A 22,488-nucleotide genomic window follows, 5' to 3' on the forward strand; every position below is an offset into this window, starting at 1 on the left:
TGGGATCTTTCTGGGATCGTTCTCTCCTAATTGCAGGAAAACTGAGAAATCAGTTACCAGGACTTCCAGGGACAGGAAGTAAATCCCTGTCCAAAAATAACTTCAAATTAGATTAAATGGTACGACGAGACTTATAAAATAGTTATTAAAAAGATGTTTGAAATGATTGCTCTCCCTTTGAATCTCCTTGTCAGGCTCTAGGTTCAAAAGCTTCCTGTGAAGTGGTTTTTTTATCACTTCTTTTCCCCCCACCCTGTATTAAGCAGCAGTTTCCACGTCATTGCTGGCTCTCCAAGATGTTCTGTAAAGGGGAATTCACCCTTTTTTCTTCCAGCTCCCTCCCACTCCCTTCTTCCCTCTGCTGAGATCATTCAGGTGGAAAATTTTCCTGAAATAGCCTTTGCCTCTTGATGCTGGGCTCTTGGGTTGAACCCTCACCCAGGAGCTTCAATCCCCATGATGAGGCTGGGTCGTGCTTTGGGATGGTGTAAAGGCAGGAAAGCTGGGAACCTCCTCTCTTGTGTCCATGAAGAGCTGGACACAGGTTACAAGAGAAGAAATCCGCTCCCTCCCACCTGAAATAACTTCTGCAATCTGGATTCTCCCCAGCCGCATCCTTGTGCCGCTGGGACCGACCACCTTGGCCAAGGTATAACAATATTGCAGGGCAGAGACGTGGAACCCTGAGCAGCTGAATCAAAAAGGTTCTTGAAACTGTCTACGTGAGCAATAAGTACAGGAGCTTGATCCAAAACGAGCAGCTCAAGGGTATCTGCTGCAGCTCATAGCTTGTTTCTGTTGACGTGTTTCCAACCGCCGTTTTCTCTGTCTGGGAACTTGAAAGAACCTGAGCAGAAGGGGGGTTTTGTTTTGTTTTGTGTTGTGTGTGTTTCCCTCCTCACTGCAATCAGGAGAACTCGCAATGCTCATCTCCTGCAAGCCCTCCTATCGCTGAGCGTGAGTCACCGGCACCCGCGGGGCTTGGGGCGAGCTATCGGGAAGCCGATCCTTGGAGGTGCTTGGAATGGGTGTTGCAAGGCAGCTTCCCCACTGAAAGGGAGGTGGCTGGGCGGTAGCAAGGGGGTGCTCTCACCTCGGGAGTGGAGATGCGGGAGCCTCCATGGTGCTGGAAAGGCAGTTTCATTGGGAGAATCGCACCCACACATCCAGAAGCAAGGAGCCCCCGTTTCACAAGTGATGCGCAGCAGCAGGTAACCCCAATAATAACACCGCGGGGGTTTCGCTGGTATTGAAAACAAATGAACTCTGTTTATTTGGCAGATGTGTGGAGATTTGCTTCCCTAATCCTGCAGATGTGAATTGGCACATGTGTGCTGGATCTTGTGGACGGGGGCCAGGCAGAGAGCCTGCCTTTGACTTCCAAAGAGCTATGCAAAGTCACACCTGGGAACCAGCGCACAGGCTGCAAAGGTTTTAATTAAAGCAAAGAGAAAGGCTTCGTGTTGAAGGCAGTCATTACCTCCCCAGCTCTTCTAGGAAAGCCTGTTGCTGCAGACAACGGTAATTAAGTGGAATATTACAAAGAAGTTGGAAGAGTAAAGCAAATGATGGTTTAGGCACCAAAACAAGGAAAATGCTTGCAGAATCTCTCGGTCCCACACAGTTTCTTTGCTGGGCTTGTGTCGCTTGTGCACTGTCCTGGTGTAGCTGCTCAGGGCTGCAGGTGGGCTGTGTTTGCTCCCCCAGACAGGAGGGTTTCCTGCAGGATGTCATAGACTCCCAGACTGGTTTGTTTTGGAAGGGACCTTAAAGCTCATCCAGCTCCAACCCCTGCCACAGACAGGGATCCTTTCCACTGGAGCAGCTTGCTCCAAGCCCCTGTGTTCAGCCTGGCCTTGAGCACTGCCAGGGATGGGGCCACCACAGCTTCTCTGGGCACCCTGTGCCAGCGCCTCAGCACCCTCACAGGGAAGAGCTTCTTCCTTATATCCATCCTAAACCTCCCCTCTTTAAGTTTAAACCCATCACCCCTTGTCCTGATGATGTCCATTGCTACGGTCCCTGATGAAGGGTCCCTGTGTCAATCACAGAGCCAGGATTTGCTGCACAGGGGTTACCTGGAGGGCGAGGGCACTGCTGGGGTGGAAGGTGGGCTGGGGATGTGGAGCATGGGAAGGGGGAATGGGGCCAGCTGAGATGTTTGCAGCAGCTCTGCCTGCGAGCACCACTGCTGGGCTCTGCTATATGGGCTTTTTCCAGCTTAGGCTGGAATAAAGACATTCAAAACTGTTAAGGTTAGTTAAGGTTAGGTTGTCATTAGCTGTGTTAATTCCTTACACCCGTGCTGTGTCATTCAGCGCTTGCACTGAAATCAAGGTGACTCAAAGTTTGTTTTTAACCTTCACTGCTTTTGTCCTTTCTGCAGCATCCTCTGCAACAGCAGGGACTGAGAAGCTGGGTTTTGTCCCCAGACTTGGGTCTTTCTTACTGTGGCTCCTTTGATTCTCTGGGAGAAGGGAGCTTGGATGCTCCCGTGTTTTGGTGCATCCGGGTTCCAGCGAGGTTTTGCTGCAGCCGCTGTGAGCGTCTCCTCTAAACCTGCTGGGGCTTGCTTGCTCTTCCCCATTTGCTGTGCCGAGTTATGTACAGCCAGGATATGAAGAGGTCAGGGAAGAGCAAAGAATCTGACTCTTTGAAATGCAATAAGGTGTGAGTGGTTGTCTGAGTTGGGTTTCTTCCCCCCTTTTGTCTTCTTTATTCTCCTTTTGCAATGACGGGTGGCTGAAATACCAGCATTGCTTGATGAATTGCTCTGCTCCAGCTCACCAAAACCCACCCTCAATCTAGATCATCCTGATAAATGAAGATTTATCATTTATGTGCTTGGGTTTGCTACATCATTGTAAGAAAGCAGATATTAAATACTTGGGGTTTGCCCATGCTGGCAGAGGACGTGTTTGTCCTGGCAGAGCAGGACCCTCCCTTCCGTGGAAGAAAAGCTCTTGCATTAACGCCAATCCTATGTTAAGAAATGAACGGTGATTCATTTTTTTGTCACTTAATGGATAAATCCACACCCCCCCCCCCCCCATTCTTCAATTTAATTTCAAGCTTTTCACAATTATTTTAACAAAATTTGAAAAATTTTCCCCCAAAGTGAAGCAAAAACCCACTTCAGCTGAAGGTTGGGAGCATTTCATGCTACCGGTTCTGGTTCAGACTAAAAAGATGCAGGAACACATAAATTACAATCCAGTTTTATTGGACACATTCCAGAAAGAGAGAGGAAGGAAAACGCAGCGTTGTATCACTATCACTGAAATATAAAAAGCTGCAATCTTCTTTTTAATGGTATTTTCACACAAATAAAAAGACATGCTGGAAGGCGAGAGGGGTAAACGCCATCAGGAAGGGGAAATGCCATCAGTTTGAGGCACTGCTGTGCTCCTGCTCCCCATCGCCTCATTTCCCATGTGATGGGCTGAAACCTGGCTGCACTTTTCAGTTTACCAAATATCTTCCTTGTAGCAGAGAAACCCTCACTTGATGGAGGTGCTGAAATGCCCCTTGGAGCAGTGTGGACATGGGCCTTTAGGTAGATTTTCAGTGTAATTTTCACTGTCTCAGGCTTTCTCCTTAACTGCTGGTACCAGGACAGTGGGGAGCTCAGCGAGACTTGGGCTGTTGGATGATTCTGGCATTTTTGAAGCCTTTCCAACAATACCCTCAGGACAGCAACTCAATTTAACTGCAAACACAGATCTGGCTCTTGGAGAACTCCCTGCCTCAGTATTTAGGATGAAGGAATCCTATCATTTAGAAAACAAGCCCTTTTCCATACATTGTGGATCAGTCAGTGGTGGCTCCTCTGACCAAGATTATGTGTAAAGTGCCACTAAGGGCAAACTTTCACTTAAGAGAAAGGACAGGAATGGGAGAGTAGTTGGGTCTTCCTTTTGTACAAGCTCATTGCAAGTTAAATCCACGTCCCTGTGGGTGGTACTTTTCAGATGGAGGTATCTCAGTTTGCTTTCCTAATGTCACTGAACCACTGGCCGGGCTCGTGTGCCTGACTTCACAGAGCTGCAACGCTCAGCACATCTGGAAGAAACATGTTTTTCGAAGCTCATTTGGGAATGGGGAAAAGAGGGATTTTCCATCGCACTCAGCTGACTCAGAAGTGGCTCCTAAAGGGCTCTGTGCTCCCACAATAAGGGATGTTTCAAGAGGGGCCCCATGCTTGCAAGCCACTGCCTGGCATCTTTCAGTAACCTCCTGGGGTATTTCTACATAGCAGAAAAATAACCCATGTCTCTGATGAAGAGGAGTTGCTTAACTTGAAGGACTGAGTTTGGTTCATCCCAGCAGTGAAGGCAAAGCAGGCTGAACTGAAGCCAAGTTCCCAGCCCATCCCTGGGCTTCCGTGGGCCAGAACTGAGCTAAAACCCCAACTTACTGCATCTTCACTGCTATTTGATCTGTCTGAGCTGATGGCTGTCAGCTAGCCACAATGACAAACAAGCTGCTCAGCCTCATTAAAAGCAAACAAACAAGCAAAAAAGAACCCCAATTCCCCATTCAGAAGATCACTTAGGCCCGTGGTTTCCTTTTAATCCTGTTTCGGGTGCTTTGAGACATCTGGTTCATGTGTGTGGGGCTGCTTTTCCTCAGCTGTGATCCAAACGAAGAAGAGCTACGGTGCAAGGAGCCGGGACAGGGTTGTGTGGAGGGGTGGTGGTGGTCAGGAGTGATACAGGAGTAATGCAGGAGAGATGTGGGAGCAGTGCTTTTGGGGTGGGTCTGGAGCTGGTTTTACTCAGGCTCTGTAGCATTCTTCAGGCTTTGACTTTTGATGCTCTTTTTGCTGGAGGAGGTTTTAGAGACGATTTTCACTCCTGGGTTGGAGCCTTTTGCACTTCCAGAACTGAAATTCCCTCCGCTGGTGCTTAGAGCGCTGCCGCCACCTCCTCCATAGCCAAGACCACTCGCAATGCTGAGACCACTGCCTCCTCCGAATCCACCTCCGAGGCCACCACCACCCCCAAGTCCAAGTCCTCCTCCGCTTCCAAAGCCGTAGCCTCCACCACCGCCTCCTCCAAGGCCAAAACCGCTTCCACCGCCTCCTCCAAGACCAAAACCGCTTCCACCGCCTCCTCCACTTAGGCTCAGTCCACCAAATCCTCCTCCTAACCCAGTTCCACCAGCCATGCCAGAGTTGGAGCTGATGACGGCTGCAAGAAAAAGCAATGAGAGGGTTGGACATGTGTTTGGCAGACACCCAGTTCCGGAAAACACCATCCTCAGGACGAGGGCCACGAGGATGATCAGGGGACTGGAGCACCAGTATGAAGACAGGCTGAGGAAGTTGGGGCTGTTCAGCCTGGAGAAGAGAAGGCTGCATGGGGACCTCAGAGCAGCCTTCCAGTACCTGAAGGGGGCTATAGGGATGCTGGGGAGGGACTCTTCATCAGGGACTGTAGTGACAGGACAAGGGGTAACGGGTTCAAACTGAAACAGGGGAAGTTCAGATTGGATCTAAGGAGGAAATTCTTTCCTGTGAGGGTGGTGAGGCACTGGAATGGGTTGCCCAGGGAGGTTGTGAGTGCTCCATCCCTGGGGGTGTTCAAGGCCAGGTTGGATGAAGCCTTGGGTGGGATGGTTTAGTGTGAGGTGTCCCTGCCCATGGCAGGGGGGTTGGAACTGGATGATCTTGGGGTCCGTGAACCCAACTCATCTCTTCTTTGCAAGCCACTAATGCTGGTGGGAGGGCTCTGGATGTGTTATATTGGGCAAAACCTCCCCATTCCCAAGGTTGCTCACAGTCTCTGCTCCCAGTGGGCCCAAAGCAAGATGAGCACTGCGATACTTACAGTAGCTGATGGGGTTGAGTCCTTCTCCACTCAGTCTGTTGGGAGCAGATAAAGGGGAGGTAAGAGTAAAGTAAAGGAGACGGGCAGGGGCAAAGCAACCATCACTATTACTCCTGCAGGAATCTTGTTCTTACCTGCTCTCCTCTCCCTCCAGCAGCTTCCTGTAGGTCGCGATCTCGATGTCCAGGGCCAGCTTGACGTTCATCAGCTCCTGATACTCACGGAGCTGCCGGGCCATGTCAGCTTTGGCTTTCTGCAGAGCATCTTCCAGGTCAATCATCTTTCCCTTGGCATCTTTGAGGGCCAGCTCCCCACGCTCCTCAGAGTCTCCAATGGCTGTCTGCAGGGTGGCACACTGCAAGAGAAGGGATTGGGACTCCTAAACGCTGCTTTTCTTTTCGGGTAAGGAAAAAAGCCATTCTGGGTGGGTGTTGGTGAGAAAAGTGATGACTGAGGTCATTCACTCATAGCTGACATTACTGGGGTTGAAATGCCAGTCTGGCAAGAGAGATTGAATGGATGTCACAGCATGGTACCCTTTCCAGGAGAGAATTCAACATGTTTAGTGAGATATATTATACTCTGTGGCTGCTAAAGTTCCTGATCAGCAAAACAGAGCTGTGGTGCTAAGGGACCAGAGGATGGGGCTCCATAAGCTCCTTTTGCCATTCCTACCTGGTTCCTTGTGTTCTCTATCTCTGACCGGATCCTCTGGATCAGCCGGTTGAGCTCAGAGATTTCCCCTTTTGTGTTGCGCAGGTCGTCCCCGTGCTTCCCAGCCGTGGCCTGCAGCTCCTCGAACTGTGGTGCAGGGGGAAGAGTAAAACCACTTGGACAAGATACAGCCCAAAGAGCCAAGGGACAGCAGTGATGTTCCCCAGAAATGCATCCGTGGCATCTGTGGGTCTGTTCACCTTGGTTTGGTACCAAGCCTCCGCCTCGGCACGGCTCCGGTTAGCGATGTCTTCATACTGAGCTTTGACTTCAGCTATGATGCTGCTGAGGTCCAGGTCCCGGTTGTTGTCCATTGAGAGGATGACGGCGGTGTCGGACACTTGTGCACTGAGCTGAGCCAGCTCCTGCAAGGAAGCACACGGGATCCCGGCCAGCTGCACTTACCTGTGCTATTGCCGTCAATGGTGGCAGTCACTGTCCGAGGGTGACAACAGGACAGAAATCAGGGGAGGAGGGTATCTGTACCGCATCGTAGAGGGCTCGGAGGAAACTGAGTTCATCGTTCAGAGCATCCACCTTGGCCTCCAGCTCCACCTTATTCATATAAGCAGCATCCACATCCTGGAAAAGAGCAGCCATGGGGACATCTGCAGAACCTGGTACCTCTTCTGTAGCTCAGTCAAAAACCGGCCAAGCCAGGAGATGAGGCCTGGTCTTCCACCACTGCACTGCTGCTGCCAGCCAAGCTCTACTTGGCACATCCCCCTGGCAAAGCGCCCAGAGGACATCTCTTGGCCAAAAGAAGTGCTGCGTTTAACACTGTGAGTGGTCAGGCAGGGGATGCAGCCCTTTGGTTTCGGTACCAGCACTAGTGACCATCTTTGTTTTACGTGATCTGTTTTGCCCAGGCCACCATGTGTGTATGTTGTGGGACAGGAGCGGGACAAGAATTTACTTCCATCCTCCAAGCCCCTCCATTCCTTTCTCCCCAAACCACAATCCAAATGACAGCTTTTAAAGGATGAGGATGCTGCTCCATGAGATCTCCCATCCTTTAGGACATTCCCAGCCTGTGCAACAGTTAAGGTTAGATCAGCATCCCTAACACCTCCTGTCTCACCCACCTTCTTCAGCACCACAAATTCATTCTCTGCTGCTGTGCGTCGGTTGATTTCCTCTTCATACCTGCAGGGATAAAAGGAAAGACGTGATGGATCATACCTTGGTAAGCAGGAAGGTTGTACAGGTAGGATGGAGGGTTATCTGGGCTGGGAATGGTGTTTCCAAATCAACCTCCTGGCAACTGCCCCACTCAAATCTGATTTCTCCAAGGGCTGAAAAGACATTTTGTCATAATGCAGAGGAACAAGGAGGGTAAAGCTGGTTTAGATGATTTTCCTGTTAAGTGTCATCACATGTTGTGTTCAGGCTGAGTTTTCCAATTGGAAAAATGTTGATGGGCAGACAACCTTCCTGCTACTGTTAAGGAAGACAACAGGAGTTCTACAGGGAGAGAGACCCCACAGGAGTGGTATTCAGAGAGGGATTAGTAAGGTGCTGTGTTATGGGCTAGAGCACAGACTGGAGATCCTTTTTTCCCTCTTTCCTGTAGAAAGTTTGATGAACATCTTGGGCTGATGTTCAACCCTCAGAAAGCGAAATTTAAGTGAATTAATCCTACTGCCTAATGCTCAGCTGAACCATTTGCATCCCGTTTCACCCCAGCGTGCCTGGATGCGCTGCTAACAGGCACTCACTTGTTCTTGAAATCCTCCACGAGGTCTTGCATGTTCTTCAGCTCCCCGTCCATGCGTCCTCTCTCGTTGAGCAGGGTGGCCAGCTGCCGTTTCAGGTTGTTGATGTAAGCCTCAAAGAGCGGGTCCAGGCTGCTTTTGCCTGAGCTGTTTTTTTGACCCTGGTCCTGCAGGAGGGTCCACTTGGTCTCGAGCACCTTGTTCTGCTGCTCCAGGAAGCGAACCTGAGCATTGGGAAGCAGAAGAGGCTTAGCAGAGGATACCTGTGAGCATGCTGATGGCCAGGAATCAGTAACTGGGACTGATGCATGGCAACACCCAAGGAAATCGCACACTAAGAGTGTTAAATCCAGCTACGAATATCCTCTGGATTATCTGGGGCTGTGTTAGCCCATCCAGTAGTTAAGCAAATCTTAGGGTTAAGGCTAGGATTAGGACTAGGGTTAAAAGTTATGGTTAAAGTTAGGGTTAGGGTTAGGGTTGGGATTCAGACTCAGTGGCCAGTTCTCTTTAGAGACAATTTAATCTGGCAAGCCAATGAGCAGTCATTAGAAAATGCGGGTTCAGCTCTTTCAGCACTTTCTTCAACATCCTTTGTTTTTTCTGTCTTTGTAAGAGATATTCATCTTCCTTCATTAAAGCTAAGATCTGAGTACTACAGGTTAAAAGCCAAGTACGTAATTGCCTTTCCTTTTGCTCATATATAGTACATATTTACTGGAGTCAAAGCCAAGGAAGGACTTAAGTAGAGTCAATATAAAAAGGACTTTAGCTTGCAGGCAATAAAGCAATAAGGACTAATACATTTGCTGCTATTCTCCACAGAGGGAGCTGGGTTAAGCAGCTAGATCTGGACCTGAAACTGGCTTGTTTCATTTAGCCAAATATATCTTATTTCTCAGGTAAAAACCCTGGGTCTCATCCTCTTCTTACTAGTTTCTGGTCTAGTTTTCTGCCTTGTAACTGTTCAGAAGAACTTTCTTTTTGAGTGCTCTAATGAAGACCTGCAGAATAGGAAACATGCAGCAGACTGTAGATCTATGAAGTTGTACGTTGGTAGCTACAAGACTGTCTCGCTCCCTCTCTATCACCATTCCACAGCACTTGATGAAGTCTCACCTTGTCGATGAAAGAAGCAAACTTGTTGTTGAGGGTCTTGATTTGCTCCCTCTCATCTTTTCGCACCTGGTGGATGTTTGGGTCTATCTCCAGGTTCAGTGGCGCCAGGAGATTCTGGTTGACAGTCACTTCTTGGATTGTACCAATTCCAGGTGGGCCAACACCGAATCCCATTGGGTTCCTGCCACCACCCAGCCCTCCACTGAACCCTCCCAGACCCCCTGCTCCACCAAAGCCAAACCCTCCACCACCTCCGGGTCCACCACCAAAGCCAAGCCCACCAGCACCTCCACCAAAGCCATATCCACCACCTCCACCACCGAGACCAAGCCCAAGACTGCCACCAGCTCCACCACCACCAAGTCCACAGCCACCACCACCTCCCAGGCCAGAGCCACCACCAGCTCCACTCCCGAAGGCAGCTCGGAAGCTGCTTCCAACACCAATGGATATTCTCTTGCTACCACCGAGGTTGTAGAGGCTTCTGCTGCCAAACCCACCACCACCACCACCACTACCGCCACCTCCTCCAATGAGCCTTCCAAAACCACCTCCACCTCCTCCAGATCGTGCCACAGACACGGAGCTAAAGCCAGCCCTGTTGCTGCTTGGAATGATGGCTGAGGCAGTGCTGTAAGATCTGCCTCCACCTCCAGCTCTCATGCTGTAAGTTTGCCGATTCATGGCAGCAGGAGATAACACTGGCACTGGTGAGAAGCAGCAGAGAATGCAGCTCTCTGATGGGAGGGCGTGCAGGATGCCCTTTTTATCCCTGTGGGGATCTGGGCTTGGTTGCATGGAAGTCCAGTGATCAATTTGGTGCCTTCATGGTTTTGACGTGCCAGGCAGCCAGCTGTCTCCGTGAGACTTGTTAAACCCTGATTGCACTCAAACACGCCTCTTGGAGCTGCTGTGAATCTGCTCAGCTAGAAGAGTTAGATAACTCCCTGAGTTCTGGCAGCGAGAGTTCCTGCTGCCTTAGTGCAAAGCCTCTTGCAGAGATGGATTATTTCATTTCCTAACTGCAAAACAAAATAGGGAAAATAAAGAAAGGGTGAAAAAAGCAAAATAGCTACATGCGATACCCCTGTGCTGCTTAGAAGATGCAGTAGATCAGTAGAGGGCTTAGTGGAGAGTCCTCTGAATTAACTCGAGTGAAAGGCAGTGGCAATAAAATGCCTAGATCTGAACAAAAATATTTCATAGTGCTTTCACAGGGAGCAGGAGTGATGCTCATGAAGCCTGACATCTCTTTCAGGGCTCTAATTCACCCAGATTGCCCATTCACACCATCATGCAGAGACCATCGTTTTGAGCTGGCTAGTACAAAGAGGTCCTGAGGCATGATTTTCTGCTGAGACACTACATTTAAATGTCACCTCAAATTTAGTCAATTTAGGATTTAGTCTATGGCAGCTTTCCTAGGCTTCCTGTCTAGAGATGTTGGCATCTCTAAAGGACAACTCCATCCCACCCAGAGGCTGCCATTACGATGCCTCCAGCCATCTGATGATGTGGTCGATGTGTTTTCATCTTGGTCTAAAAAGCATTTCCATCAAGGAGACAGATTTTCTGAGAAACACTCTGCCCAGCTTTGTGGCACACTATTATTTGCATGTCAACGCGAAGATGTAATCAGTCTCGAGTTTCTAGCTCTTTTACAGCTGCGATTTCTTTTAAAGACCTTTGAACATTTCTGTTCAAAATGTTGCCAAAAGCAAAGATTTAACCAGCATGAAAAACACTCCCACAAATTCTCCTTGTTTTACTTCCTGGAATCCTTGGGAAAAAGAACAAATTCAGTGGGGGGTGATGACATTTTCTACCCTCTCGGACTTGGTGGAAATGCAATGTTTAGAGTATTTTATTAGTCGTATGTAAGAGCAGAGTTTTCAACATGTTGCTGTCCTGGTGGCATTGCCCATGCTGTCTGCATGACTGGAGCTTAAATCTATTTACAGGATAGGACTCCACATGCCCTTCAAAATACATTCATGTGCCCCAGTGCTACAAAACCATTAAGTATGAGCTCAAATCCCACTGGCATCTCTGGAAGAAAGATTAAGCAGGTGCTCCGTGTTCTGCCTAATGCAGAACACCAAATATCTGATTATCCTTGGAGAAATGCTGCCAGGCAAGCTTGAACCGGGAGAGCTGGGTCACTCAGATAGAACATCCCATTGCAGCGTGAAATTCCCAGTTGGTACAGGTTGGCTTGGTTCTCTTTGGAAAGTGCTGGTCTGAATCTGCCTGGGATGGCACTTGAAATTCATGAGCATCTCTTGCCTTGATTATTTGCATGAAATTCAAAGCCCGGGTGCGATGGGAAAATGAAATTGTCTTCATGCTTTCTTGACCCCAGTAAAGGCAGATTGTCCTGAAGCTGACAAACGGGTTCGGATCAGATGTCAGAGCTGAATGAATGTAATGGGATTAAAGGTGGGGCTGCCAACAAGAAAGAGGGAATTGTCATTTTAGGCTCCCACACTCTTCTTCCTTCAGCCCACTGTCCACCAGGTATGTGAGCAATGCAAAGGCTGGGTGGAAAATGCATTGCTCCTTTCCCAGGCTGGTTTATCATGTGGAGGAGCTGAGGTTTGTGGGTTCCATATTCCAGAGGTAAATGTGGCTTCTTGCATCTGTTAGTTGGGATCAGCTCTACCAGATTCTGTCGATCTATGACGGGTCACATCCAGAGCAACGCTGAACAGGATCTGGCCTCCAAACTGCCCCAAAATAGAAGCTCCTGACCTTTTTTCTCTCCAAAAAGGCCTGATGTACCTGAGCATCCTCGAGCAGGCAGCAGAAAACATGGGTTGAGAAGGGCAGGCATGATTAAAGGTTTTCTCCCAGAAATGCAAGAGCTGCTGGGCTGCTTTGGGTACCCTGGGGAGCTGGCTGGTTTTGGTGTGCAGGTCTGTTCTGCAGGGATGTGATCAACATATATTATGAGCTGTTGGGGCACTGGAAGCTTCTTGTTTGGGTGTTTCTGCTTGATATTTACATACAAATGAGATGACGTCCGAGTCACACTGAGACAGAAAAGATGAAGATAACCATTTCGAACAACATTCGCTTGAGGTGGGTGGGTTTTGTCTTTTCAGCTGATTCATTTGGCTTTCACCACCACCCCCAGCCCAGACAGTGTGGCCAAGGAATGTCATTTATTAAAGAATAATTAGTGATCTACTAACTGCCATTCACCATCATCTTGCTTTCCATTAGAAGAGCACTGCAGACATGGGGAGCCTGAATCCACCCTGCTTAACACAGCCTCTGTGCTGGGAGAGAAGCAGAGGCAGACGCTCAACCAATGGTGGGCTCATCACCATCCTGTTGGCATGGACAGACCGAACCTGGCTGCATGGTTCAAGTCATCCTCCGGCCATGGAGATGTTGGGGCAGGCAAGGCCATGAGTCAGCAGTGAAGCCCAGGAAGTGGAGTGAGATGTTGGGGAATAAATTACAACACCTGGTCCTCGGTGTAGCTTTCATGGGTTGAATTAACCTGCCCACACCCTGCGCTGGTTCCAGACTGGGTGAGGAGAGACGAATTTCTCCAAAGGGCATTTTGGAGCAACGTTGTCTTTCGGTTGCGCCCAGGCAAGCCAGGGGAAGAAAGGAGCCAGCAGGGCCGGCTGGTTTCTGTGGCATCCAGCTGTGCATCCAGCTGCGATGGATGCCACCATGGCAAACCCTTCCAGCCGTGTGATAGAGACCTTTCAGCGGGTCACTGTCCCTTGGAAACGGGGCACCCTCACAGAGAAAGGGGAGAGGGCAACCTGATCTCACCCAGATCCCAGTCTCCTAAAGTGAGTTTTCCCCTCCCTGCAAGGAATGTTGGAGGGGGGCATCCAGGCATGTCCTACAGACTCTGCTCTTTGTCTAAGTCCTTGTGTTGTAGGGAAGATGGGGCATTTCGGACACTACACTTTTCTCTTGCTCTTGTTTCAGGGTTTCAGGATTGGGGTGTGGGATTCTTTTCTCTTTGTTACTACCAGGGCTGGTTCTCATTGATTTCTTTTGACAAGGGCCTGTGTGCTTCTCTGTTCTGCCTCCAGACATCCCAGACAAGTGTGAGAGATCCCGAGTGAACTGCACATCCCGCGAGCGGTTAAACATCCCGGTTTACACTGCATTTCCAGACTTCCTTCTGGCCACGCTGGTCTCTGGATGGAATAAAGGTATGCAAAAGTGCAGGAGGAAGGAGAGCAGACAAAGTCTCAAAAAGTGACTTGTTAAAACTCCACTTCTTGTGAGCTACCAACCCCACCCGTATGGAGAATCATGTTTGAGAACATATCCATGCTTTTGTAATATCAGGGAGGGAAAGAAAACCCATGAAGCAAAGCATGAATTATGCATGTAGTTTATTGAAGGTACAGCTGAAAGTCTGGAGTAAGCGAAGGGTAATCGACTCTGTTCACTTACACATGAAAAGCGTTAAATGGGTCTATCTGGTACACACACAGGAAAAACAACGCATGCATTTTACTACAGAAACATAAGGTGCTCGTCGGTGTGTAATTAAAATCCACTCTACCAAACCTGGTGTAGCAACTTGGACCGATTTACATAAGCATTACCAACCCTCTCATAAACAGGAAAAATTGGATTTTCTGGTGTCATTAAAGTTAAGTAATAGCTGCAGCTCCATTGCAGACTATTAAAATGTGGCTTCTCTTTCTGAAGTTGGGATGACCAAAGCTGTCATCCTTTTGCAAGAGCTGCATTGTGGAGCAGGGGGGGAAATCCTTGCTGGAAAGTGGTCAAGCAGGGGAGACTGATTTAGGGTGATGTGTGAAGACAGGCATGGACTCTCTGAAATGAAAACCTCACCTGGCTGAGACCGTGGGGATGAGTTTTCCCCCAAGAAGGAGATGCAAGAGAAGGTGGGTTTTGATCATGCAAAGGGGTTTTGGCAGAGTGCTTATCCTAATGGTGTGTGCACGGGCAGCGCATGGTTGTGTGATCCCTACAGCTGTCAGGAGGAAGGGGAATACTGTTTCATTGCAGAAATGCTGACTAAGTTAAAACACGATGTGTAGTTACCCTCCAGCCTCTACCGGGTTGTTCTGACCACACGCATGGCTGTGCTGTACCTATTCCCGGCGCCGCACACCCCTGCCCCCGGAATGATGACGGCTCCCGGGCTGCACTGCTCCACGCTGGTGCACACCACGTTCCCCAGGTTGCCCATGCCGGGGGCGCACTGCACCCCATCCGCACCAGGGATCACCTCTCTCCCCACGCAGCTCACCACGCTCCTGGCCCCAAAGCCAGCCCCTACCCTGGGCAGACAATCCACGCTCCGGGTGCTAAAGCCGGCACCGGTGACGCCGAACGAGGAGACCACCCCTAACCCCGGCCCGGCCCCTCCTGTCTTCACAGTGCATTTGCCTCCAATTCCAGATAGGGATCGGCACTCCCCGACGGTGCCACCACCGCTGACCACGGCTGTGGGAGAGAAAGAGGCTTGGTCAATCCCTGAGCAGCTAAAACCCAGCTTATAGGGAAACTCACAAGCTTAAAAGACTTGTAAGGGAATCAAGGGAGTGCTTCATTTGCTTACCTACGCTCACAGGGTTGCCGGTGCATATCCTGTTAAGAAAAGAGATGTGTCAAAGATGTGTTTAGGGAAATATTCCTCAAATACACAAGCAAATAGAGGTGCTGCCCAGCCATTGATCCCTTAGAAACCCTGCAGGTGCTTCAGGCTGGATGTGGTTCTGGATAGCCTGGTCTAGGTGAAGATGTCCCTGCTCATCACAGGGGGCTTGGACTAGATGAGCTTCGAAGGTCCCTTCCAACCCAAACCATTCTATGGTTCAGCTTTTCTGTGCGCCTGGGTGTGAGGTGCTGGTCCAGTTGCCCACCAAATCACTGAAGGGTTGGATCCCCAATTCCCATAGAGACCTTAATATCACAGAATCACAGAATCCCAAGGGTTGGAAGGGACCTCAAAAGATCATCTAGTCCAACCCCCAATCCCATCCCCTTCTTGCACCACAAGCAGGGCATCTGACTGCAGCATGCTTGGTGAACTGTGATAGAGCTGCCCTGGGAGCATAAAGAGGAAATAGGGGCAATGCTTTGCTCTGCACCTATGGGGAGGAAAAGGGATGATGCTCCCCTCTGTGCACTCATGGGGAGCTGCTTCTACCCAGTGTTTCTCATTGCCTCCTTCTCCTCCTATTGGGTTTTGACAGCTATCGATACAGGGTGCAGCCAGGGATGCTCCTACCTGCTCTCCTCTCCTTCCAGCAGTGTCCTGTAAGTGGCGATCTCAATGTCCAGGGCCAGCTTGACGTTCAGCAGCTCCTGGTAGTCTCTCAGCAAGCATGCCATCTTGTCCTTGGCTTGCTGCAGTGCAGTCTGCAGGTCAATCAGCTTCTGCCGGGCATCTTTGAGGGCGCAGTCACCCCGCTGCTCAGCATCACAGATGGCCGTCTGCAGAGCTGCAATCTGTGCACAGTAACAGGCAAGAGGGTGGCCAGTGGGGATATTAAGAGGCATCTGCACAGGGTTGCTCATGTACCCCTTTGTTTCTCAGCTAGGGACTGACAGAGAGCCTAGGTTTAGGTTGGACACGTTATGAACGAGCTATTTAGCAGTAGCAATGGCAGTGTTCAAGGCCAGGCTGGACAGTGCTTGGAGCAGCTTTGTTAGTGTGAGGCGTCCCTGTCTGTGGAACTAGATGAGCTTAAGGACCTTTCCAACCCAAACCATTCTATGATGCTATGAAGGGAAGGGGATCTCTTGGCTGCACCCTGGTAGGAAGCATGCAGCAATCACTGTTTCTGTTAGAGCCAAACCAACTGGATTCTGCCTGTTTACTAAGTGGGAAAGAAATCTTCTTTGTGTATCAACAGCAGAAGAGAACCTACAACCTGCAAATGCAGGCTTAAGCTGGGAGGGGGGAGCTCTTTGCAGCTCAGCAAGGTGGGTGCTGGTAAGGATGAAGCCCTTTGCACAGCCCGCTGCCCATGCAGCATTCAGTGCTTTGTCCTACCTGTTTCTTCACGTTGTCCGACTCGCACTGCAGCTTCTGGATCATCCGGTTCAGCTCAGCTATCTCGCTCTGGTTGTTCCTCAGGTCGTCACAGAACTTGCCCCTGCTGCTGTGGAGCTCCTCCAGCTATTGCATGGGAAGAAGATGACGTTAGCGTGCCCACATCACCCCTTCCAGGGAAGCTGGCGACGCTCCGGAGCTGCGCTGACGTTGATGCTCCTGGAAGCACCCAGACATGACCTCAGCCCAGACAAGGCAGCAGTCCCAGGTTGGTCCTGGGCATTTACCCTTGGGGAAGGGGATGCGCGCATCCTGATGGCTGTGCACAGAGGAGACCTCTCTGTAGCAGCACAGGGACCTGCTGTGGTCTGGTTTTACAGGGAAGCCTCAAACCACAGTTTTAAGACTGGTGGGTTTTTTGGCTTGACCTTCTTCAGCCAGCTACGGTGCATGAACACCAAGGGGTGGGTTTAAGTTGCGTCATGGAGGACAGAAATGGGTGGTCCTTGAAGCTGGCCAAGAGATTTCATTGCCATCAGTGCTGGTGGTGTGAGTACTCACTCTGGTTTGGTAGAAAGCCTCCACTTCAGCCTTGCTCTTCTGGGCAATCTCCTCATAGCAGCACTCAACACTCTTGATGATGCCTTCCATGTCCAGGTCCCGGCTGTTGTCCATTTGCACAATGACAGAGGTGTCACACAGTTGGCAATCCAGCTGAGCTCTCTCCTGCAAGACCCACTGCGTGTCAGTCCCCTTCCCTCAACCAGCCCAAGCCAGGCATGCAGGGACCCCTGGCCAAGGGGGGTCTGCTGGGAAGGTGGAAGGTTGGGGAAGTTCTCCCATTAACACCCAACTGGGGTTCTGGGTTCTCTGAGTGGGTAACTGGCTTCTAGCAAGAGCTGGGACCTGTCTTGGTGGCACAATATGGGATTGCTGCATGCAATTCCCTAAGGAAGGGTGGGGAATTCTGGTGGGGCAACTCGCTTCATTACAATTTGGCGCTTCTGGCTGTGTCAGCAGCTTTCTGGGGTGTGAAGCCCTCAGGGGTGGGTGCTTTGGGACCCTTTACAGGCTGCTGGGAGGTGTTTGCCTGGAAAAGAGGCAAATGCAAAGTGTCCCCCGTGTGCGTTGTTATCAGTTTCCTACGTTTTAGACAAAAGTGTTACTTTCACCAAAATATTTTGACTAATGTAGCTTCAAAAGTGAAGATTTGGGTTTTGAAGAGTGAGATGGTTCTGTGGTTCCCAGGGTTCTTTTGACTAGAATTTGAGGGGCTTTTTCATGCAAAAGATCACTCCCTTTGCAGCCAGCAATACAGGACATAAACAAGGATGCCCTTTGCCTTCCAAAAGTGTGTTCGATGGTGTTGTTATCAAATATATATATAAAGAGAGAGATCTGGGGGATGCAATTCCAGGATTTGCAGGAAAGGCCCCTTTCCCTGCTTTAGTTTTGGTGTGGGAGCTCAGGGGGCAGCAGATGATGCCTCATCCCCAGGGCAGCACGCAAGGAGCCAGGAGCTCTTACCTCGGCATAGATGCACTTCAGGAACTCCAATTGCTGCCGCAGGAGACCCACTCTCACCTCCAGCTCCTCCTTGGTCAGGTAGAGGCAGTCCACGTCCTAGAGAGACACCATGGGTGCAGTGAGCAGAGGTGAAGAAACAAGAAAAAAGAAATGTTTTTGTCAGGTTTGGAGGAAATCTCACTGTTCCCAGCCCTTAAACCATCTGGTTTTTGTTATACGTGCTCACAACCTGACAGGGGTTCTCCAGGTTCACTGGGTTGCTTTGTTGTGGGGCTACCTGACAAGGACTCAATGTGAGGGTCAAGGTGTCCCCATTTCTCTCCCTGGCCCCACACTCAGGTTTTGCCCATGCTCCTGTTGCTCTCTGATGGTCCCATTGGGGCTGTCCCTTGTGTCACTCACCTTCTTGAGGACCACAAACTCATTCTCCGCAGCCGTGCGCTTGTTGATCTCATCTTCATATCTGCAGGAGAAGGAGAGGAGAAGTGTAGGATGACGAACCCCGTCCCCATCACCCAAGCAGCCAATGCAGAACATGGGAAAGCGTGGTTATAAAGCAAAGCCTCTCCCTGTTGCTTTGTACCTCCCTTTTGCTTTTTGCTTTGTTGCTGTTTTTTCCCCACTGGGCTTTGTTCAGCAGTTTTAACCAGCCCATGCCAGCAGTGCTGGTGGCTGGAGTGCGAGGGCAGTAAATCAGGCCAAACCACTACAAATGCAAAACTCTGCACCTCAGCTGAAGGTTGGGACTGCTTCTTCTGGCCCTGCTGCTTTGTGTGATGTTTTCCTGATGCAGGCAGGGCTCTGCTCTGAGTGTTCATGGGGAGAGTGGCCAAAATGCCCCAGGGGAGGTCAGTAGCTTGAGCAACCTTTGAAACTCCCAGGTGCAATGGGGAGGAAAGTCCGTGTATAATAACCAAGTTAATTGGGACCTAGAAGAACTTTCACAACATGATTCTGGGCGTCTGACCTCCTTGGCGGTGGCTCAGAGAGAAAACACACCTGAGATGCTTGACTAAAAGCCATCTGGAGAAAGGACTCCCCTTTCATCCCGTGCTGTATAGCACCAACCACCAAGTGTCCTGGCTTGGGGCTCAGCGGAGCACACGGGGAGCTATTAAGGAGTATCTGCAGCTTGGATTAAAAAGCCAATTCCCACATTCCCTCTGGGAAGAGAGAATGAGCCCCAATGGAGACAAAGTGGATAAAGAGTGGGGTGGAGACAAATAGGCTGAGGGTTTTGTGGGAACGGGGACATGAGATCTGGGGGAGCCACAGGCACTGATGATGAGGGAGATTTGATACGGCAAACCACAGCGGTGTGCAGGAGCACTAGGGAGAGGAAAAGCGGTTCCCTGTCCTTCTCCCTGAGGGAATACTGTGGTTGAACAGCTCTCCCATCAGCAGCGTCTGAGCTGCAGCAGTGGGACCCCAGCACTGGAAAACGGCCCAGTACTGGTGTGCTCAGTCCTGCTCGCCCTTGCTGTGCCCCAGTTCCTGCACCCATCCAGTGCAATTGCATTGGCTCCATGCTCAGGAACGGCAGCAAACACCCGGGTCTGCAGCTTCTCCTTGCGTACTTACTTGCACTTGAACTCTTGAACCAGGTCCCTGAGGCAGCGCTCCTCATTTTCCAGCCTCTCCCGCTCCCCCAGCACGCACTCCAGCTGCTTCCTCAGGTTGCTGATGAAGTTCTCAAACACGGGCTCCAGGTTCCTCCTGGAAGCCGGGAGGACATACTGCTGCAGCAGCTCCCACTTGGTGGTCAGCACCTTGTTCTGCTGCTCCAGGAGCCGGACCTGCGTAAGCAAGAGATGCAAGAGTCAAGCAACAGCCTCATGTTTCAGGCAAAGTTGTTTTGGGAGTCTCCGCTTCCTAAAGGAAAAAGTCGAACTAAAATCAGCAATGCAAATGGTTAAGTGCTGGTTTCTCAGCAGCCGGAGTGAGACCAACATCTTTTGGTCCCACCCAGGACTCGTATCGCAGGCTGAGCAACGCTGATCCGTTTGCTCTGTGTTGAGCCCAATCATCTATTGATCAAAGCTCAGCTCAGCCGAACACCACCCTGTGACAAATGGGGCTGGTGGAGGATCCACTGCCTCCTCTGATGGGCTGAGTACGGTAATGATCCTTGAGCAGCACTAAAAGCTCCATCCAGGGTCTCATTTGAATGTATCTGATTTAAACTCTAATCATGGATATTTATCATGCCTTTCACTTCTAGATTAAAGAGCTCTCTAGTACCTGAGAACCTTTATGGATCATGAATAAGTCATTTTTCAAATGGGAGGAACAGGAGTTGCTCCTCTTACGTGGGTTTGGTTTTTCCAGCTGCAGAACAACTCTCAAGGAAGATCAAGATCAAGACAGAGCAAAGGTTTCTCTGCCATTTGACAAACCATTTCCTATAACACATCTCCAAACAGCAATGGGGCTTAGCTAAGAAAACAACAATAGAGTTTAGGAAATCACCGAATCATTTCATTCACAGAGTGGAGTGACAGAGAGTTAAAATCGTTCTCATTTTAGCTAGAAATCTTTTCATTTTAGCTAGAAATCTTTTCATTTTATCTAGAAATCTTTTCATTTTAGCTAGACATCTATCCTTGTCTTCTTACTTTAGCTAGAAATCTATCCTTGTCTTCTCATTTTAGCCAGAAATCTATCCTTTTCTTCTCATTTTAGCTAGAAATCTATTCTTGTCTTCTCATTTTGGCTAGAAATCTATCCTTGTCTTCTCATTTTAGCTAGAAATCTATCCTTTTCTTCTCATTTTGGCTAGACATCCCTCCTTCTACATCCCCTTGATGAAGCACAAACTACTTTAAAAATACAGAAGTCCTTTGGAGCTTATAGAGGAGTGGTAACAATGTCAGGTTACACATTTGGAATACAACTTCCCATTTTGCCTCATTACTTTTCCATGTCTGCATCCGTTCTCTCACAGGTTTTGATTTACGGTATTCCCGGAGCTGCTCCTGATTTAGCAATTTAGCAGATTGGTGACCACCAGAAGGTAAAACACCGCTGTGGTTGCCTTGGTGCAAAGCTTAGATCCAAACCATCTCCATGTCAGGACCACCATGGTCTATCAGGCATGTTTACCGCGCCAGGAGAAGTATCTCCCGTCGTTGTCTCTCTAGAGACAATCCATCCATCTAGAGACAAAGAGCCTGCGTGGAGGGAAGCGGGGTCTCACCTTGTCGATGAAGCAGGCGAACTGGTTGTTGAGGTTCTTGATCTGCTCTTTCTCATGGGTCCGCACTTGGCACTCCTCGGGGTCGACCCCCACGCACAGGGGCTTGAGGAGCTCCGGGTGGATGCTGACGCCCCGAATCCCTTCCGATCTCCCTCCGCCGATGCCGATGCCGACGCCGCTGCCGTAGCCTCCCATGGCCACGCCGTCCCCGAGACCTCTGTAGCTGCCCAGGCCCCCGTAGCTTCCGCAGTTACCAAACCCCACCACCGTGCCCATGCCAAAGCGGCCTCCGCCGTAAGCGACGTTGCAACGTCCGACGCCGGCGCCGCCGTAGACCCCGCTGCGGCAGCTCCCACCAAAGGAAATCCTTTGGCCTCTGCCCAGGTCGCAGACGCTGCGGCTGCTGAAGCCCCCGATCCCGCACCGCCGTCCCACCGGCTGGCACACGGAGGCCGTGCTGCTGTTGGCCCTGCCGAGGCCGCAGACGGCGGATGCAGAGGAGAAGCCCCTTCTTCCCAGGATAGAGCTGGAGGTGTAGCACTGTCGACTCATGGTGGCTGGGGGAGACGGGAGGTGGAACAGTAACGGCGAAGCAGAAGAGCAGGAGGAGCAGGGAGTGAAAGAAGGAGATCTCCTTTACCTCCTCTGAGGCAGAGCCCTTCTCCTTATATACATTTCAGGAGGTGCCTGAGATGCAAAAATTTAATTTATCCACTGGGTTTGGCCTGCCTGGCAGCAAGGAATGGCTTCCAACATTTTAAAGCCACAGCAAACACTTCTATCTCATACGAAATAATGTGGAAATTAAAATAAACTGCTTTGCTTGCAAGCTTCAGTTTCAGGACTTATATTTTACTTAATTAATCTGCTTCCTTATTGTGTAATTATAGTTTAGCGAAATAAGTCAAGGGGTTTTTATTCATAGCTTGTTTACGGTTCGGTTTCACCACAACGTTTAATTATGTTTCAGGACCTCCTGCAAAATGTCATGGCCATGCCGCCTCTTCCAGGGTCCCACGCCAGCTCAGCGCTGGCTCTTGAGCAACGACTGATGGCGATAGGGGAGGAGGAAGGAGCATCTGCCCAAGCACAGGCTGTCGGCAGCGTTCTCGTAAGCATTTGTTTCTTCCTCTCATGGGTACGGCTCTGGCTCTCCTCGGTGCTGGCTCGTGTGCGCAGTGGGATGGGGACGGTGGTGTCCGTATCGATGGAGCACGAGTTCGATCTGAGGATGAGCTCAATCATGGGGGGGCTCATGAAGTTGAGGCACTGGTCCAACCGGGTCTTATGTGCTGCTTAGAACAGACGGAGTTGAGGAAAGGCATTTCTGGGAAACGCTTTTCAGCAGACAGAGATTTATTGCTGTGTATGTGC

General features: G+C 50.1%; 2 protein-coding genes and 1 long non-coding RNA gene across 3 annotated transcripts in view; 1 reads left to right on the forward strand and 2 right to left on the reverse strand.

The window, feature by feature from the left end:
- The window catches only part of LOC136003806 (uncharacterized), a 41,045-nt gene that overhangs the window by 9,268 nt on the left and 9,289 nt on the right, over positions 1-22,488 (forward strand). The window contains exons 4-9 of the long non-coding RNA XR_010608188.1: positions 1,282-1,521; positions 5,989-6,233; positions 6,591-7,731; positions 13,441-13,563; positions 16,476-16,659; positions 22,085-22,225. This is a non-coding gene — a long non-coding RNA (uncharacterized LOC136003806). The remainder of the gene's footprint in view (positions 1-1,281; positions 1,522-5,988; positions 6,234-6,590; positions 7,732-13,440; positions 13,564-16,475; positions 16,660-22,084; positions 22,226-22,488) is intronic.
- LOC136003783 (keratin, type II cytoskeletal 5-like) lies at positions 4,774-10,063 on the reverse strand. Its single transcript, XM_065659712.1, has 9 exons — positions 9,380-10,063; positions 8,264-8,484; positions 7,631-7,691; positions 7,032-7,127; positions 6,746-6,910; positions 6,507-6,632; positions 5,966-6,186; positions 5,832-5,866; positions 4,774-5,192 (listed from the first exon to the last, which is right to left on the reverse strand). Exons 1-9 carry the CDS (start codon positions 10,061-10,063, stop codon positions 4,774-4,776), a joined length of 2,028 nt encoding a protein of 675 aa, XP_065515784.1.
- On the reverse strand, positions 14,442-21,666 carry LOC136003788 (keratin, type II cytoskeletal 4-like). Its single transcript, XM_065659720.1, has 9 exons — positions 21,115-21,666; positions 19,500-19,714; positions 18,321-18,381; positions 17,919-18,014; positions 16,953-17,117; positions 16,392-16,517; positions 15,624-15,844; positions 14,952-14,980; positions 14,442-14,836 (listed from the first exon to the last, which is right to left on the reverse strand). The coding sequence occupies exons 1-9, from the start codon at positions 21,664-21,666 to the stop codon at positions 14,442-14,444; spliced, it is 1,860 nt and encodes a 619-aa protein (XP_065515792.1).

This window comes from Lathamus discolor, chromosome 23, assembly GCF_037157495.1.
Source record: "Lathamus discolor isolate bLatDis1 chromosome 23, bLatDis1.hap1, whole genome shotgun sequence".
Lineage (NCBI taxonomy): Eukaryota > Metazoa > Chordata > Aves > Psittaciformes > Psittacidae > Lathamus > Lathamus discolor.

Coding starts and splice junctions, on each gene's coding strand:
- LOC136003788 (XM_065659720.1), bottom strand. CDS start 21,666: ATGAGTCGACAGTGCTACACCTCCAGCTCTATCCTGGGAAGAAGGGGC. Junction 18,015..18,320: donor AGTTTGTGGTCCTCAAGAAG/GTGAGTGACACA, acceptor GTGTCTCTCTAG/GACGTGGACTGCCTCTACCT. Junction 15,845..16,391: donor CGGACAACGTGAAGAAACAG/GTAGGACAAAGC, acceptor TACTGTGCACAG/ATTGCAGCTCTGCAGACGGC.
- LOC136003783 (XM_065659712.1), bottom strand. CDS start 10,063: ATGAATCGGCAAACTTACAGCATGAGAGCTGGAGGTGGAGGCAGATCT. Junction 7,692..8,263: donor GTGGAGGATTTCAAGAACAA/GTGAGTGCCTGT, acceptor TTATCCCTGCAG/GTATGAAGAGGAAATCAACC. Junction 5,193..5,831: donor ACTCAACCCCATCAGCTACT/GTAAGTATCGCA, acceptor TTTTTCTTGCAG/CCGTCATCAGCTCCAACTCT.